Source organism: Melopsittacus undulatus, chromosome W, assembly GCF_012275295.1.
Source record: "Melopsittacus undulatus isolate bMelUnd1 chromosome W, bMelUnd1.mat.Z, whole genome shotgun sequence".
Lineage (NCBI taxonomy): Eukaryota > Metazoa > Chordata > Aves > Psittaciformes > Psittaculidae > Melopsittacus > Melopsittacus undulatus.
The window spans coordinates 777979-795763 of record NC_047558.1 but is presented as its reverse complement, the minus strand read 5'-3'; the positions used below and the strand labels follow the sequence as shown (position 1 = coordinate 795763).

The window sequence follows — 17785 nt, the reverse complement described above, 5'->3', positions numbered from 1 at the left end:
ATGTAAGTCATTGCTGATCGAAATTTGACCTGGATAGCCAGCCTTTAACTTTATTGGGAAACCCAAGCAGAGTGTGGTGAGGGGCTGCGCCATGAGAACAAATTACCCCTCCTAATGGCCCCCTCATGGAGCTGCCACAATTTGTGCGCCAGCACAAGTGGCAGCGCCAGAGTGGACCTGGCCATCTCAGGAGAGACAATAATTCAAGACACATCAGTTGTGCTTATTCCAACTGGCACATATGGCCTACTCGGTCATGGAAAGGCAGCATTGTTAATTGGACAATCCTCTACAACAATAAGAGGCCTTTTTTTGTGCTGCCAGGGATCATAGATGCTGATTTTGAAGGAGAAATTAAAATAATGGTGTGGACTCCAATGCCACCATGTACTATACCAGCAGGAAGCCAAATCACACAATATATTTTTCACTCCAGTCACTGGATGCCGTCCACACCGTGTGGGGCTCAGGATGTTTTGGATCTACGGGGATGCCTGAAATTCACTGGACCCAACAATTAACTATGGACTGACCCAAATTGTCCTGTACTTTAAAATCAGGAGGGACAAAAATTACTTTGTGAGGGATTGTTGACAGTGGAGCAGATGTTACAGTAATTTCTGCACCACAGTGGCCTGATCAGTAGCCTCTAATGGATGTTCATGCTTCCTTATCAGGAATTGGTGGTCAAACCTCTCCAAAACAGAGCAAAGAGCTTGTTGCTATTTTTGGACCAGAAGGAAGATCCGCTTTGATCAGGCCCTATGTGTTACCTGGATCTCCTACCCTATGGGGCAGAGACTGTCTAAGCCAATGGGGAATGCACTTCAGCATGGATTTTTCCTAGGGGCCACTGTTCTGCAGCAGGTCCCTTATGAGAAGAGGCTGAGGGAGCTGAGTCTCTTTAGCTTGGAGGAGACTGAGGGGTGTAAAATCAGCTCTTCCACTCCATCTGGGAACCTGCTCTCCAGAGACTGAAGCTGTAGCTTTCATGGGATGATGTTCCTTGACCTTTGTTTGCATCTTCAATTCATGCACCCATTCCTCTAGACCTGAGGTAGGTTTTCCATCCCACTTCCTCATGTCTTTTCTGTGATCCCACAGGTAAAACTATAGGGTGGCACGTGGTGTATACCTCCTATATCTTCTCTCTCAAGCAGGACGCCTTTTGTTAATAGCTGAGACATGGTTTGATACACATGGGGAGCTGGAGAGATGGGACAGATCATCTCTTAATTGTTTAAACTCCTGGGACAGTTGTTCCACAGCTGAAATGATGAAAAGAGGTGAGATTGTCTTTGAACTCTCATAGTTGATGTATCATTTCATCCACTGCTGCTGTTGCTATATCATTCCAGTTTATTGCTGCCAATGAGTGGGCATATGATGACGGTGCATTCCATGCAAATTTCCACCATATGGGTGATGTACATTTGACTTCATCTGGATCTATGGATGCATTCCCGGCATCCTGCTTGCGTCAGATTATCTCTACAATGGCTGATTCCCTCAGAGACTGGATTCCTTTCTTTAGAGTAGTCCACTTTGCTGAATGATACATATCATCCTGGTATGGAAACCTTTCTTTCACAGCTGCCAAGAGCCACCTCCAAATGCTGAGGGACTGTTTCTGTTTTGCAATTGCTTTGTCAATTCCCCCTTACCCAGAAAGTGATCCCAGCTGCTTGGCTTCTCTACCTTCTAGTTCGTGACTGTCGGCCCCATTGTACCAGCAACCAGGTGATGATGTGCTCCCCTGATTGATGGGTAAAATCTTTTAGTATATTTCGTAGCTCAATTGAGGTCCGGGGTTGAGAAGTCACCTATTCTTCCTCTGATTCACGTACTAGTAACTCCTGGTCATATGCTGTCCCTGGTGGTGAGTACATTGTTTCTTCATCTTACTTCATCTTTCTTGCCTCATTTTTGCTTTTCCGCTTGCATACAGGGGCAACTGAGATTGGCACGAAGTGGTTGTCCGGTTTAGCTGCAGTGATTATCACTGTGGTTGGAGTGGCTGCAGTATCTGTTGTCAGGGTTTGGGTAGCTGCTGTACTTGTCACTGGGGCTGGTGTAGCTGCTGTGCTTGAAGCTGGATTAGCTGTATTGTCTGTGGTGGTCAGAGTTGGAGTAGCTGCTGTACTTGTCGCTGGGGTTGGTGTAGCTCTTGTGCTTGGAGCTGGAGTACCTGCGCTGTCTGTTGCAGTCGGAGTTTGAGTAGCTGCTGTACTTGTCACTAGGGTTGGTGTAGCTGCTGTATTTGGAGTTTGAGTAGCTGTGTTGTCTGTTGCTTTGCCATCAGATCCAGAGACGTTTTTTTCCCTTTGAAGGTGCTGGATAGGGTTGCACAGGGCTCTATAGCATAGGCCAAGCCCCAGCACATTGCTATGATTTATCCATCTCTGGTATGACTGGGATGACAACACACCTCATTTAAATGTTTTACTAATTTTTCTGGATTTTGCATTTGTTCAGTGGTGAAGTTCCAAAGCACTGGAGGGGCCCACTGGCCTAGATACTTGCCCATACTATCCCACACACCCTGCCACTAATGACTGTCCAGCCTCAGGGAAAATCTCTTGGTCCTCCTATATCATCGTCTAACGCTAGACAAGGCCGAAACCCGACTCTGCTTAACTTCCGAGATCAGATGAGATTGGGCGTTTTCAGGGTGGTGTGGCCTTAGGCCATAGGGAAGTGCTGTTAGGTAGGACCCTTTTTCCTTTGTGTCTGCAGTGTCTCAGGATGACACCTGTTGAGCAGTGTGTTAAGGCCAGTGCATTTTTGTTGTGGTCGCATTGAAGTTTTCGTGTAATATACGATTGCTATGTTTCGTAAGAAAGAGCCTCTTGCTGTGGCTCCTCCTGTGAAGCCACTGGTGTGGACACAGACCGTGGTGCACATTGTGGGGTAAAATAGAAACTTTGATTAATGTAGGACCTGAACCGTGGGGACCCCGTGGGAGTGTTAAAGTACTGGGGTGAGTTTGTACAACCCCCCCATATCCGCTTGAAGGAGTGACCGAGTCATGCTGGATGCATGGCAGGCTTTTTGCTGTTTGCCTACAAAGGCATGGTAGATAAGAACACAGAGTTGGAGCAACAAGTAGCAGATTTACATTCAGAGTTAGAAAAGGTAAAAGCAGAAGTGCTGTTGCAGAAGCAGGCATTTGTAGCTGCTGCATAGCAGTGTGAGGGACTTGGGAAAAAATGTGCCACCCTAGAAGAAAAATACACTTTTCGCGTCGCCAAAGTACAGAGCAATAAAAAAGGCACAAAGGCAGTGGGACCACCAGCCCGTGTTCTTGTGTCTGATCCTGACTGGAACCCGGAGACATGGGATGGAGATATTTGGGGTACCAGTGAGTCAGAATCAAATACCAATGATGAGGCAGACGTGTAAAAGAGGAAGGAGCCTGTACAGCTCCTGTGTTTAAACATAAGATGAATACCAGGGCAAACAGACAAGTAAGAACAGACGAATTGACAGACTATAGTCTTGAGAAGATTAAGAACTTATTGGATAAATACAAGCAAAGGCCAGGAGAGAAACCTCAGAACTGGCTAGTTCGCTTTCGGATGAAGGAGCAGATACTGCATTGCTAGACAAGGTAGATGAGAAAAAATTAATGGGACTCACCTCTGATCCGTATGTACAATCTGCGTTATGTCATATAGGGGACCAAAATAGTGTCACCATGGTTGCAGTAGTTGGAGGGGGGATGTCAGACCGATATACTAATGATGGTGCCTGGATGCCTGTGGCTAAAGAGTGGACCACTCTACAGCAAGCATGCCAACTACTTAAAGTGGAAGGCATGAAACTAGCCATCTTAGGGGGATCTCCCGAGCTTTATATGCAACAGCTCTTAATTCCCAGAACATGGAACACACTTTTAGAGGGATGTCCACCAGGATGGAAGGTGTATCTTATACCCATACTGCTATCAGAACAAGGAAACCCCACTGAACAAGTGACTGAAAAGCTAAGCCAATTAGGGTATTTACCAGGACTGGGCTTAGACAAAGAGGCTCAGGACCAGGGGAAAGTAGGTAAGGGGGAGAAACAACCCAGTACCCATGCAAATGACAGAGGAGAGCCGGGGAAGCAGACTTGGTTGTTCCAGTTACTTCTAAACCGTGGGGTCAGCTAGGATGAAATAGACGGTAAGCCCATACAAGTGTTTCGGCAGATGGCCCAAAACCCACAGAATAAGCAAGTACAGAAAATAGAATACCCTGGTTTAGGAAAACCTGATATCCTGTCTTTTGTACCAACTATCCCATCTGCCCCCCTCTATCCCTGGGAGGAAATGCACCAGGTCTAAAGGGATGCCCAACCCCATGTAAAAAGTGAATAGGAAACAGATCAAGCCCCTGTACCGGAATGCCATGTGTTGTGATGCCACCCTTGTCCCTTCACCACATCTGGTGGTCAAGTGGGGTGGACACAGGGGCAGAGGTCACAATAATACACAGTAATCCAGATAAAACCCGGGGAACGACTGCCCCCGTGTGGGGGATAGGTGACCAACCAGTAGTAGGGAAACAGACCAGACTAAAGTTGCAAATTGGTGATTGGGATCCCCCATGAATACTTAGTTATAGTTGCCTCAACTGGAGAATACATAATTGGCATGGATATTTTACGGGGCACCACGCTGGAAATCAATGGTACCTATTGTGCTTTTGGTACCACATGGTGACTACATGCCAGAGCTATCACCGTAGGGCTGATACAGCAGGAATCAGATATCCCTGTAGCCACAGAAATAGTTAACCTCAAGCAATATAAGATTCCAGGAGGAGATGCAGAGATCCATGATCTGTTAAGCACCAGTGTTGTCCAGTACATGCACTCCCCATTTAATAGCCCTGTATGGCCTGTAAAGAAACCCAATGGCAGCTGGTGGATAACTGTAGATTATTGAGCAGTGAATAAAAATACATCCCCTATAATAGCTGCAGTCCCCGAGGTGGAAACATTAGTACATCAAATCCAGGCCCATCCAGGAACATAGTATGCTGTAATCGATGTGGCAAATGCTTTTTTTACAATCCCTGTTCTCCATGCTGCCCAAGATCAATTTGCATTTATTTGGGGTGGCAACCAGTATACTTTTACTTGTCTTCCCCAGGGCTATAAACATAGTCCTACTTTTTGTCACCAAGCCATCCATCGGACATTGATATGCCACGTTATACCTAATGAAGTGCAAATCCTGCAATATATAGATGACATCCTGATCCAGGACAGTATCCTGGAACAGGTACAACATGAATTAGATGCAGTAACTGCGTTGCTGCAACAGGATGGGTGGGCAATTAATTCAAGGAAAATACAAAGGCCTGCACAAGAGGTGAAATATTTGGGTATTACCTGGACCCGAGGAATACGGCAGATCCCTGAAAAGGCTTTATCAAGCATAAGAACCTCCCCCCCTCCCGAGGATAAAAAGGGGGTACAGCATTTCTTTTGGCACGGTAGGGCATTGGAGATCCTATGTGCCTGGTTTAGTTGTGCTTCTTAAACCACTGTACAGAATAACTCGAAAAAAGGCCCAGTTTGAGTAGGGGCCCGAGCAGCAGGATGCCTTTGAGAAAACCCGTGCAGCCATACAAGAACATATGGAGTTATACCCCTGCAGCCAGGGCAGGTAGAACTACAATGTAACCTTGGAAAGGGATGTAGCTTTATGGAGCCTATGGCAACTACAAGAAGGGCAGAAAAGAAACCTAGAATTCTGGTCATGCCATCTGACGGGTGGCAAGGGCAGATATACTGCTTTTGAAAAGGCACTGCTAGCAGTATACTGGGCACTTCTTGACACAGAGGCCAGGGCCATGGGCCACATGAGGTGACTTATATGAACAGATGTGCCTGTGGTTACATGGGCATTGGCCCCCGTTTGCCACACACAAAATAGGACATGCACAAGAGGCAACCATCGTTAAAATTAAATGGTATATTCAGGAAAGGGCAAAACCAGGACTGAAAGGAGTCTATCAATTACATGAGTTAGTAAGTCAAGGGCTAAAGCAACAGGACAAGATGCCTTGTGTTTAAGTACCACCACTCCACAGAACCTGTTTAAGACATGTCTGGTTGCCGTTCCCCTTACAGCAAGAGGAATGAGAGAACTCTGCAGCTCGACTGTTGTAAAAGATGCACTGGACTCTTGCCGCATCTAGCACACCTGGGAAAGTCTCCCGTGTTACCTCCCAAGGAACTGAGAATTTTAGGGACTCTGAATGCAGATAACTGTACCTTGTTCAAATTTACTAGTACGAAGAATGACACTGTCACATGGTGGGTGAATGCCACCCAACCATGGTACCATAATGCATCTAATTGGTGCAATCAGACAACAACTGACTGCACAATGAGTTTTTCCACACATATGACCTTGCCTGAAGGCATTTTCCTCATATGTGGTGACTGTACATGGGCCAGAATCCCCAAGGGGCCCTTACACACCTGGTAGGCTTACTTTGTTATCACCCAATATAACTGTTGCAGTGTGGTCACAACAGAACTGTAAACATAAACACATACCCTGAGATGTACATGCATTTGGTCCAGATTGTAAGGACACTGTTGAATTTTGGGATACCACCAAGATTATAGCAGCATCTTGGTTAGCACCTGGAGTAGCTATCACTCAGGCGCTCACTAACCTTAATAAGTTAAGCTGTTGGCTGTCCAAATTTAGTAAAGCAATGAGTACAGCCATTTCTGTTTTATTAATTTATGTAGATAGCATACAGCATGCTACGCTACAAAATAGAGCAGCGATTGATTTATTGCTTTTAGTACATAAGCATGGGTGTCAAGACTTTGAGGGGGTATGTTGCATGAATTTAAGTGACCACTCCAGTTCAATACACGCACAAACACAAAAGTTAAAGACCCTCACTAGCCACCTAGCAGAAAACACCAGGTGGAACCCCTTTCAGGGATGGATGTGGGGGTGGGACTGGCTGCGAAAAGCTGTTATATTATTATTAGTAGTAAGTATTGGGGTTTTACACATTTTATGTTGTGTTCCTTGCCTTTTAGCACTAATCTGTTCCTTTATAGACAGTATATAAAACTGTAGTATGGCTGGTAGAATATTGGCGTGTTCCAACCATGGACCACATGGTGGCATGTGTCAGAGACAACAGTCTGTAGTGAAACACACAAGAATGGAAAAGTACTGTTTGGCATGGATTCTGGGAACATAACCCTGAAAATAGGGCAGTTAGCCAACCCAGAAAACGGCTGTTAGCACAAAGGAGTCTTATACCAGTAAATATCTGTTCACACACTGGCCACGCGTGTGCTGATGTTGCAACTGGCAATTTTCCACTCCAACCTGAGAGGGGATATAAGGACCTGTGCAGGGATGGACAGGTGAGAAGGTCAGATGCGCATCTTGATTCAGGAGATGCCCTGACAACGCACTGCCTACCACCCCTCCGACCAGGCAACATGTTCCATCTCCTTCTCGGCAGAATCCCGTGCAACCAGGGGTTGGTATGTATATAACTTGCTTCATGTTAGTGTATATTTGCTTCGCATTAGTAGCACAATAAATAGACTAGAGCATCTGATTGTTTATATTGTGTTTGGTGTCCAGTCTTTGTACATGGGAATCCTATGAACCTGGAACAGTGTCACAGGACAAAAAAAAAAAATCATAGTATCACTAACCAGTCAATCTTGGAATTGAGACTGAAACAAAGTAAGTTACTTTCAGAGGAAATTATTGTTGATAATTATTATTAAATAATCACTCTCTGTGATTGTATGTTATGCCCAGAACAACCTCAGACATGCAATTTTTCCTGTGTGTTACTCTTCTCCATTATTAAAACCTGGAGTGATGGGTAGATATGACTAATAAATCTACAGTCTTCAGATCATAATCAAACTTACCTTGAAGACAGGAGATCTTTTTTCTGCACTTACTTCCATTGGAGCCACATCTTCATTCTTAATCATACTGCTTGGCATGAATGGAGTTATCAAGGCACTAGGAAGAATGTTGACCTTCTCCAGGTTACAGCCAGTGGCCTTCACTGCTGCAGTCACACATAAAAATAAAGGAAGGGCAATGGATTCTTAAGATCCACTATAAAGAGGGTGGGTTTCTAGTGGTGGCCTGCTTGCCATTTCACTTTTCTAGCCTTACCGTAAGAGCTATCATCCTCATACAAGTGCAAACATTTTAATACTTCAAATAATTCTAGAAAACCTTCAAAGGTTATTTTAAAGTCTAACATAAGTACCATAGTTTTGGTTTTTTTCCATTTCATATCTTTCTAGACTGAGGACAGCTTGAACTACATAGAAGCTTAAGACATCTTTCCACAAATTTTCACATTCTAAACTTTATTGCACTTTTAACTGTACAACTTCTCTATTTAATTTTGAAAATTGTCTGGTTTCAGATAACCATGTGAACAGACTGCTCAAAGCATTCAGACTGTATTTTCATTCTCTTAAAGGAATAATAAAGCAAAACTTTGACAAACCTGCATGCCAGCTCTGTAACAAGAGCAAGTTGTAATTTTGCCTTTGCAGTGCCTATTTTTTCAATTTTTTAAACTAGAAAGGTGGCTTCTTAAAATTAAATAGATCTTTTTAGTTTTAATTTTCATTTTTCCTGACCCACATTAGAAAAAAATACATAAGCTATCTTCGCTGTAAATGAAATTAACTTTCTTGATTTCAAATACTGCTGAAATTGAGCTTAAAACAAACCAATGGGAAAGCCTGTAAAAAGCACAGTTCCATACATACTTTTAAATAAATTAGAGGATTGATTTTCAACATAAAGCATCTCACTGGATCCCCACCTGGCCTTTATAATTTCAGAACAGTGAGGAAGGACAGGCTGGGGCATATGCAGAGACAAAGTACATAAAGCAGACAAAACTCATCATGAACTGCTTGGTTCATGATCAACCTAGAGCAGAATATGTACAGGAATGAGCCCTCAAAATGAGCTGGCTAGCAGAAAACCCACACAAGAAAGTAAAATAAGATTTATCACATAAATGAAATGGAGAACATGAAGCAATAGAAATAACATATTTTATGAACAGCAGATATTCTTCCAAAGCAGTTGGTATCTTCTCTTGGTTAAGCCTCCATACTTAATTAGTCAGATGTCAAGCTTGACCTGATACATAACTTACAATTTTCCTCATCTTTTTGATCTTGCTACTAGAAGTCTTACCAGTCCTTTTATTATCTTGTTTCATTGCCCTAAATATTTCTGCACATTTCTCTCCCAAGTATTCTCTGCACGTTTAAACTCACTATATCTTGTATTATCCTCCCTAACAAGTTGTAAAATCAACTTGTAAATATATCCCCTGCCAAGCTGCTGAGTTGCTTGAGAGAGGACACCTTCACCACCGGAGTGGAGCGGGGGGAGATCAGCATCCAAGAGCCTCATCTCAGAGTGACAAGAGCCACAGAGGAGGGAGCCTCAAGTCCTCAACAGGACTTGATCAGGAGCTAGCAGCTCAGCTCACCTGAGGAGCTGACTCACCTGGGGTGGAGCCAGGAGGAGTGGCACCAGCTGTGAGTGGTTAAAAACCTACCCAGGGAGTGTGGGGAACAGAGCAGGTCAAGGCAGTTTACCTGGAAGTTTGCGCGGGCAGGCGAGCGGGATGGTGAACACTCACCGTACGATCAGGGCCCGTTCTGGGAGCTCTGCCCTGGCCGCCCCAACGGCGGTCAGTGTAGGCACCCAGACAGAGCCGGTAAGAGAGGAGGCTGCAGTGCAGAGCTTGGAGTGTAGAATGTGCCTGCACTGGTCTGGTGAGGGAAAGGTGCAGAATGGGCAGGGCTGCGCTCACTGCTCCCTGATGGAGGTCCTCCTCCAGCAGGTGGCTGAGCTGTGAGATGCTATCAGTAAGCTGCAAGATGTCAGGGAAACTGAGAGGAAGCAGGACTGCTTGCGCCAGGCACAAACAGTGCAGGGGCCTCAAGCTTCCTCTCAAACTCATGGAGGAAAGAAGGAGGCTGTTAACCCAGGAAGCTGGGAATTAGTAACAAAAACCAAAACAACAAAAGGAGAAAGAGAGCAATTAAAAGCAAGGGGCTTCCTCCTAAATCTGCTGTACCCACCCAGAACTGCTTTGTTGTCCTGCAGGGGGCTGATGAGGAAATGCACTTGCATCAGAAACAGTCGGCTGGTGCATGGGTACAGAGAATCTATACTGGTGCCACCAGGAAAAAGGGGCGGGTCGTAGTAGTAGGGGACTCTGCCTTGAAAGGGACAGAAGCACTCACCTGTCGGCCTGACCCAGTCGCAAAGGAGGTATGTTGCCTACCTGGGGCACAGATCAGGGATGTTGCGGAGAGGCTGCCTGCTCTAGTAAGTCCCATGGACTATTACCCACTTCTAGTGATACATGTGGGTGCTAGGGATATAGACAGTAGTAGCCTGAGGAGTATGAAGAAGGACTACAGAGCCCTGGGAGAGGTGGTCAGGGGTTCTGGAGCTCAGATAGTCTTTTCGACAACTCTCCAGGATACAGGGGAGGACCTTCCAAAGGCAAGGAGGATTGGGCAGGTTAATAAATGGTTAAAAGGGTGGTGTCATAGTCAAGGGTTTGGGTGTCTTGGACATGGGGCCCACATTTGTAGGCCAAGCCTACTGGGGGCTGGTGGAGCTGCCCTGATAAAGAAAGGGAAGAGTGGTTTTGCTGGGAGGCTTGCCAGACTTGTCAAGGATGCTTTAAACTAGGTGTTGGAGGAGGGGAGCATCATTCCATCCCAACACACCCAGTCAGTTGCCAGCACCTATAATAAATGCTCGGAGCAATGTAGTGATATTCTAGCCGCTTCAGCCAATGAGCCAGCTTCATTTGGAGCTCGGATCAGATGCCTTCATACAAACGCCCATAGCATGGGGAACAAGCAAGAGGAATTAGAGATGTGGGCACATCTACGGGGCTATGATATAACAGGCATCACCGAAACATGGTGGGATGGCTCCTTTGACTGGAGTGTTGGAATGGAAGGTTACAGGCTTTTTAGAAAAGACAGGCCTGGTAGGAGGGGAGAGGGAGTTGCCCTTTATGTTAGGGATAGGCTGGAGAGTATAGAACTCTGTCTGGGGACAGGTGATCAGTTAACAGAAAGTTTGTGGGTCAGGGTTAAGGGGAAAACAGTGATGGGAGACATTATTGTGGGGATCTGTTACAGACTGCCTGATCAAGAGGAACCTGTGGATGAAGAACTCTACAGACAAATAGGAAAAGCCTCACGCTCGCAGGCCCTTATTCTCATGGGGGACTTCAACCACCCTGACATCTGTTGGAGCGATGGTATGGCCCGGCACAAGCAATCCAGGAGGTTTCTCAATTGTGTGGAAGACAACTTCCTTCTGCAAGCAACAGAGGAGCCAACAAGGAGAGGGGTCGTGCTTGACCTCGTGCTCACCAACAGGGAAGGGCTCATTGGAAATGTGACGCTCCAGGGGAGTCTTGGATGCAGTGATCATGAGATGGTCGAATTCAAGGTCCTCAGGACAGTGAGAAGAGCGTGCAGTAAGCTCACTGCCCTGGACTTCAAGAGAGCAGACTTTGGGCTCTTCAGGAACCTGCTTAGTAAGGTTCCATGGGATATAGGCCTAGAGGGCAGGGGGGCCCAAGACTCTTGGTTAATGTTCAAGGATCACCTGCTACAGGCTCAGGAGTGTTGCATCCCAACTAGATGGAAGTGCAGTAGGAGAGCCAGGAGACCCCCTTGGATGGATAAGGAGCTGCTGGAAAAATTCACAGGAAAAAAGAGGCTTATAAAAGGTGGAAACAAGGACAGGCGGCCTGGGATGAATGCAGGGATGTTGTTTGGGAAGTTAGGGACCAAGTTAGGAGATCTAATTCCCAGTTGGAGCTAAACCTGGGAAGGGATGTTAAAGATAACAGGAAGGGATTTTATAGGTATGTAGAGGCTAAAAAACAGACTAGGGACAACATAGGCCCCCTCCAGAAGCTTTCAGGAGAACTGGCTACACAGGATTTGGAGAAGGCTGAGGTTCTGAATTACTTCTTTGCCTCGGTCTTCACTGGCAAAGGCACCACCAAGTCTTGGAAGGCAGACGCAGGGACTGTGAAAATCTAGACCTTGGGCCCACTGTACGAGAGGATCTGGTTCGAGACCATCTTAAGAACCTGTACGTGCACAAGCCCATGGGACCTCATGAAAACCATCCGTGGGTCCTGAAGGAGCTGGTAAATGAAGTTGCAAAGCCACTGGCCATCATATTTGAAAAATCATCGCAGACAGGTGAAGTTCCTGACCATTGGAAAAAGGGTAATATATCCCCCATTTTCAAGAAGGGGAAAATGGATGACCCGGGGAATTACAGACCAGTCAGTCTCACCTCTGTGCCTGGCAAAATCTGGGAGCAGATTCTCTTGGAAGGCATGCTAGGGCACATGAAAAACAAGATGCTTGGTGACAGCCAGCAGGGCTTCACTAGGGGGAAATCCTGCCTGACCAATTTGGTGGCCTTCTATGATGGGGCTACGGAAATGATGGACAGGGGTGGAGCACTTGACATCATCTATCTGGACTTGTGCAAAGCGTTCGACACTGTCCCACATGACATCCTTGTCTCTAAATTGGAGAGACATCAGTTTCATAGGTGGACCACTCGGTGGATAAAGAACTGGCTGGATGGCCACATGCAAAGAGTTGTGGTCAGTGGCTCAATGTCCAGCTGGAGAACTGTAACACATGTTGTCCCTCAGGGATCGGTGTTGGGACCAGTCTTGTTCAACATCTTTGTCAGTGACATGGACAGTGGGATTGAATGGGCCCTCAGCAAATTTGCTGATGACACCAAGCTGTGTGGTTCAGTTGATATGCTGGAGGGCAGGAATGCCATTCAGAGGGACCTTGACATGCTTGTGAGGTGCACTGATGTCAACCTCATGAAGGTTAACCATGCCAAGTGCAAGGTCCTACACCTGGGTCGGAGAAATCCCAGGCACAGCTACAGGTTGGGCAGAGAAGAGATTCAGAGCAGCCCTGTGGAGAAGGACTTGGGGGTGTTGGTTGATGAGAAACTGAACATGAGCAGGCAGTGTGAGCTTGCAGGTCAGAAGGCCAACCGTATCCTGGGCTGCATCAAAAGGAGAGTGACCAGCAGTTTGAAGGAGGTGATCCTGCCCCTCTGCATTTGTGAGACCTCACTTGGAGTACTGTGTACAGTTCTGGTGTCCTCAACATAAAAAGGACATGGAACTGTTGGAACAAGTCCAGAGGAGGGCCACGAAGATGATCAGGGGACTGGAGCACCTCCCATATGAAGACAGGCTGAGAAAGTTGGTCCTGTTCAGCCTGGAGAAGAGAAGGCTGTGTGGAGACCTCATAGCAGCCTTCCAGTATCTGAAGGGGGCCTACAGGGATGCTGGGGAGGGAGTATTCATTTGGGACTGTAGTGATAGGACAAGGGGTAACGGGTTGAAACTTAAACAGCAGAGGTTTGGAGTGGATATTAGGAAGAAATTCTTTACTGTTAGGGTGGTGAGGTACTGGAATGGGTTGCCCAGGGAGGTTGTGAATGCTCCATCCCTGGCAGTGTTCCAAGGCCAGGTTGCATGAAGCCTTAGATGGTATGGTTTAGTGTGAGGTGTCCCTGCCCATGGCAGGGAGGTTGGAACTAGATGATCTTAAGGTCCTTTCCAACCCTAACTATTCTATGATTCTATTAACTTCAAACATGAGCTTCATGATTTTAACCTGAAGTTATAGATTCCTATCAAACTTGTGATCACATTGTTAATTTGCTTACCTTCAACCTGCTTTCACCAGAGCAGGCTATGGAAATTTCCATTAATTGTTGTATACTACCATAGTTTTAACAGTCAACTTAGAAACATTTCCTTCCTCTACTTTATTTCACTATCAGAACGATCAATTCAATTTACACTTAAAAACCAGGCAAACCTAAAACTTGCTACCTTGGAACAAAACAACAAACTTTGCATGGAATGAATGGGTCAGAAAAAAGAAAGCAAAGGAAAAAAAAAGGACAACAGAGACAACAAAGGGGAGGGGGGAAGGAAAGAAAAAAAATAAAAGGAAAGAGGAAAGAAAAAGAAAGAAAACAAACCCACAACAACTCACTTAAGGGAATGAAGTTGAAATTGCCAGAATTAGCATTCTTAATTAGACCCACCGAAAGCAGTCTCATAAAACTACTGGACAGCTTTCAAAATATACCCATTGGTATGTTCGTGTTTTCAGTACTCAGTTCTTTTCTATCACTACCTTTATGTATGTTTTCTGATTAAATTCATACTAAACTCTTTCTAAATCCTTTGTACTGACTTGTATCTTAGGCTTCTTTCTTTTTTCTTCTTCACTTGCAATCATATTAAATGAAGACTGCAGGGCTTGAGGCATGAAAAATTAATACAAAACCCACCCACAACTATTTTTTGCAGGTTTTATTTTATACTAGCTCATGTTAAAATATACTTAAAGGAATACTGTTATAAAGTAAAATATTCAGAATCTGAAAACAAACCTCACTGTAAGAATATGGACAGATTTTATCAGCACAAACTTATCTTCACAAGACATATGATTATTTCTCCAAATTTATAGTTAAACTATTAACAACAATGATAAGAATCAATTTAGTACCTTTTATAGCCTCTTCAAAAGAACAATGTTGGGTTGGGCTGGAGATTTCCTTCTTCACATTAACATTCAGAGTACCAGCTGTTGAGACAAAACACATTTAGAACTTCCTTATGTTAAAACAGCAAACAAGCAAGAAAAAAAACCCAAGCAAACCAAACCAGTTACTTATATCTTAAAGAAACTGAGATTCTTTGAAACCCAAACAAACTTTTGGACTGTGTATTTGTCATAGTTTAAGCCCAGCAGGTAACTCAGAACCATGCAGCTGCTCACTCACTTAGAGCTGACTGCTACAGCTGAACCCAAAACAGAATTGTAATATAGATAAACAAAACTATAGTGCTATTTTTTCTTTGTATTTGGTGCAATGTATGTAATGTCTTCTTTTTATTTACTCAGCTTCATTTTGAACCTTAGACTAAAAATGGAAGCTACTTTATAAGAACAGCTGTCTCCATGTAGCTGAAATTTGAGATACTTGCCATGTAAATGAGAAAAGCCAAGCCTTTAGATTTTATTATTTAACAGAGCAAACATCACCTGCAAGACAAGTTTTAAAAGATCTACATTACTTAACATTTCTGTTGTATGGACTAAATACTATGAAATCAAAACCAAGAAGCTTTGCAGGTAAAACTGCCCCTTCCTTCCTCCAGTTTTCTATATCACATACATGTGTCTGGAGTGTATGTAAATGGTTGCACATCATGCGATCTTCCCGCATTGGTTACCACATATATTCCCACAGAAACAGCTGAGGTTATTTGCTGGTTATGATATGGTGGCACCTTCACAATAAGGTGATTCTGCAATTCAAAAATAATTTAAAAATCACATTAGAAACCTTATTTCATTATTATTTACCTTTGTAAGCTTAAATAATAGGTTTAAACTAACAATAGTGTGTGTGCCTTTAACATAGTAGAATAGGCCAAACTGTTCTAACTTGCTAACACGTAGAGAGAAAGGAATGTTCAGCTGATGGGAAGGAACATCACAGGACTGATAACAACTAAAGAAACAGTAAAAAAGACAAAGGATACCAGCCTTCAAGATAACAGAGTCGCATGCAGCATGGAGATTGGAACAGAACAGAAGCAAGGACATAACAACTGCTAACTCGGCACTAGGACCTTTTGAGCATGTGCAAGCACTGAGATCATTCAGTAAACACAGTGAGGAAGATTGACAGAGATCACCAGAGACCCCCACTCAGCAAGAAAGCACATACACAATTCGAATACAAATATTATAAATAGATCCTGGGAATCTCATAAATATGTAAACAATTTCCTGGAAACACTGTAAATATGCATAAGTATGGTAAATATATAGCTGCTGTCGACAAGTATTGGGTGCACTCACCTTTGCAAAACTATTTGTGTGTGCGCCCAGCACTGCAATAAAGAATGTTGCTTTCTAAAACTCCAAATTGAGTCTTAGAGTTTCTCTGACCAACTTTTACAGTAGTACCTTAATTGTATCATATCCATCAAAACAGAGAAACAGACTGATAAAACACCATAAAAAAACAAAGATATTGAGGGAGATGTGATCAAGTTGCACTTTCAGTGAAGTAAACTGATAACTAACTAGTGCTAGAAGAGAGATTTGAATAATCTGCCTTTATGATGCTCATTGGCAACCTACAATCCAAATGGAAAGACATATAAAGTCCAGTACCTTAAGCATAAACTTATGCCTAACATGCCTTACTGAACTGCAATTAGTTTTACATCAAATTCTGCTGGACTCAGACACTTCATGTTCTGCCAACTCAGGTTTCTGTTCAGTGTGATCAGATGGATGATGCAGTTTCATGCTACACCTAAGCGGATTTAACACTGAGCAGACATCAAAAAATAGGCCTGCAGTCATTCACCAACAGGAATAGTGATGAGGGATCTGTCTATTACCCAGCTATGCACTAATTTCAGTCCAATAGTCCATAAAGACAGTTGTGGTAAAAAGAAGAAACAAATATTTTTTAAAACATTTCAGAGTGGAACAGAAATCCAGCCAGGTATAAATACTATACTGTAAAAAATATAATTCCACTCAGGGGAAATCTAATGTATCCTTAGGAAAGCTACTGGAAAAACTGTATTAGGCCTTTAAATTACATTGTATATAAGGGCAAAGACTTGCTTCATATACCACACTCCTACTGTGATATCGGAATTCTCAGTTAGAAATTAAGCAGTTATACTTGTGTGAACTCAAACCAATGATATTCTACCAGATTCACTAAAGAACTTATTTGAAGAAAATGAATACTATTTCTAGAAATGCACAGGAAGAGGGAAAAGCTTATTTTTCTTTGGAAAAAGTCAGTGTTTTTTTCTTATTAAAATATAACAGTATTAACACAACCACTAACAAAACAGAAGTACCTGATGAAATAATTCCATGTCTATTTCAGCTTCTGCCTTCCATGAATTCTCATCTAAATGAAAGTTAAAAAGCAGAATTTATTTTGCATCCATATAAAGCCATTTATTTTAGTGCCTTTGTTTCTGCTTGCCCGTTTGGTCTCTACAACTAAATTTTATCACCCAATGTAAACCCAAGCATCATGCTCTCTTCAGTACCCCAAGCTGTTATTGCTTTCACACTAACCAGAAATTTTCTCCTGGAAAACCACTTTTGTTCCCTTTAGAAAGTTCTTGCCAATCAGAAAAACTTCTTCTTCACCCTTCACTGAACAACTGTGCAGACTTTTCTTTAGGATCTCTGGGACACCTGCTGGTTGAGCTGCAATTGAAAGAAAACCCCATAGTTTGAAACCAAGAAAATATCAAAAGGCTTTTATTTACAGGATTATAAAGGAAAGAACAAAAATATTCCTCAGCTTCTTTCTTTACTATACCATTCATGAAAAAGTTTTTCAGACAATAACAATTTCTATTATTTCCTTACTAAATGTGATGGCCTCAAAAATCACACTTAAAGAAATGATCCACTAATAATATTTTCCCTTTTCTCCTGCATTTATTAAATCCTCAAAATGAAATTTTCAGTGTTTGAGCTAAAGCTCAAGATAATTTGGTTGCATAATTTCCTGGCATAGAGAGCTATAAACAAACGCATCAGCCCTTAGATACAGCTGAAGCACACCTTCAAA

The 17785-nt window shown here is 43.5% G+C and overlaps 1 protein-coding gene across 1 annotated transcript in view; it reads right to left on the bottom strand.

Annotated features, from left to right (window-relative positions):
- Positions 1 to 17785, bottom strand: part of LOC117438010 (nuclear factor of activated T-cells 5-like) — a 105428-nt gene that overhangs the window by 19792 nt on the left and 67851 nt on the right. Inside the window, exons 7-11 of the mRNA XM_034073350.1 lie at positions 17281 to 17415; positions 17055 to 17107; positions 15335 to 15467; positions 14662 to 14739; positions 7921 to 8066 (exon numbers count right to left, since the gene is read on the bottom strand). Coding sequence (XP_033929241.1) covers positions 7921 to 8066; positions 14662 to 14739; positions 15335 to 15467; positions 17055 to 17107; positions 17281 to 17415 — 545 coding nt within the window. The remainder of the gene's footprint in view (positions 1 to 7920; positions 8067 to 14661; positions 14740 to 15334; positions 15468 to 17054; positions 17108 to 17280; positions 17416 to 17785) is intronic.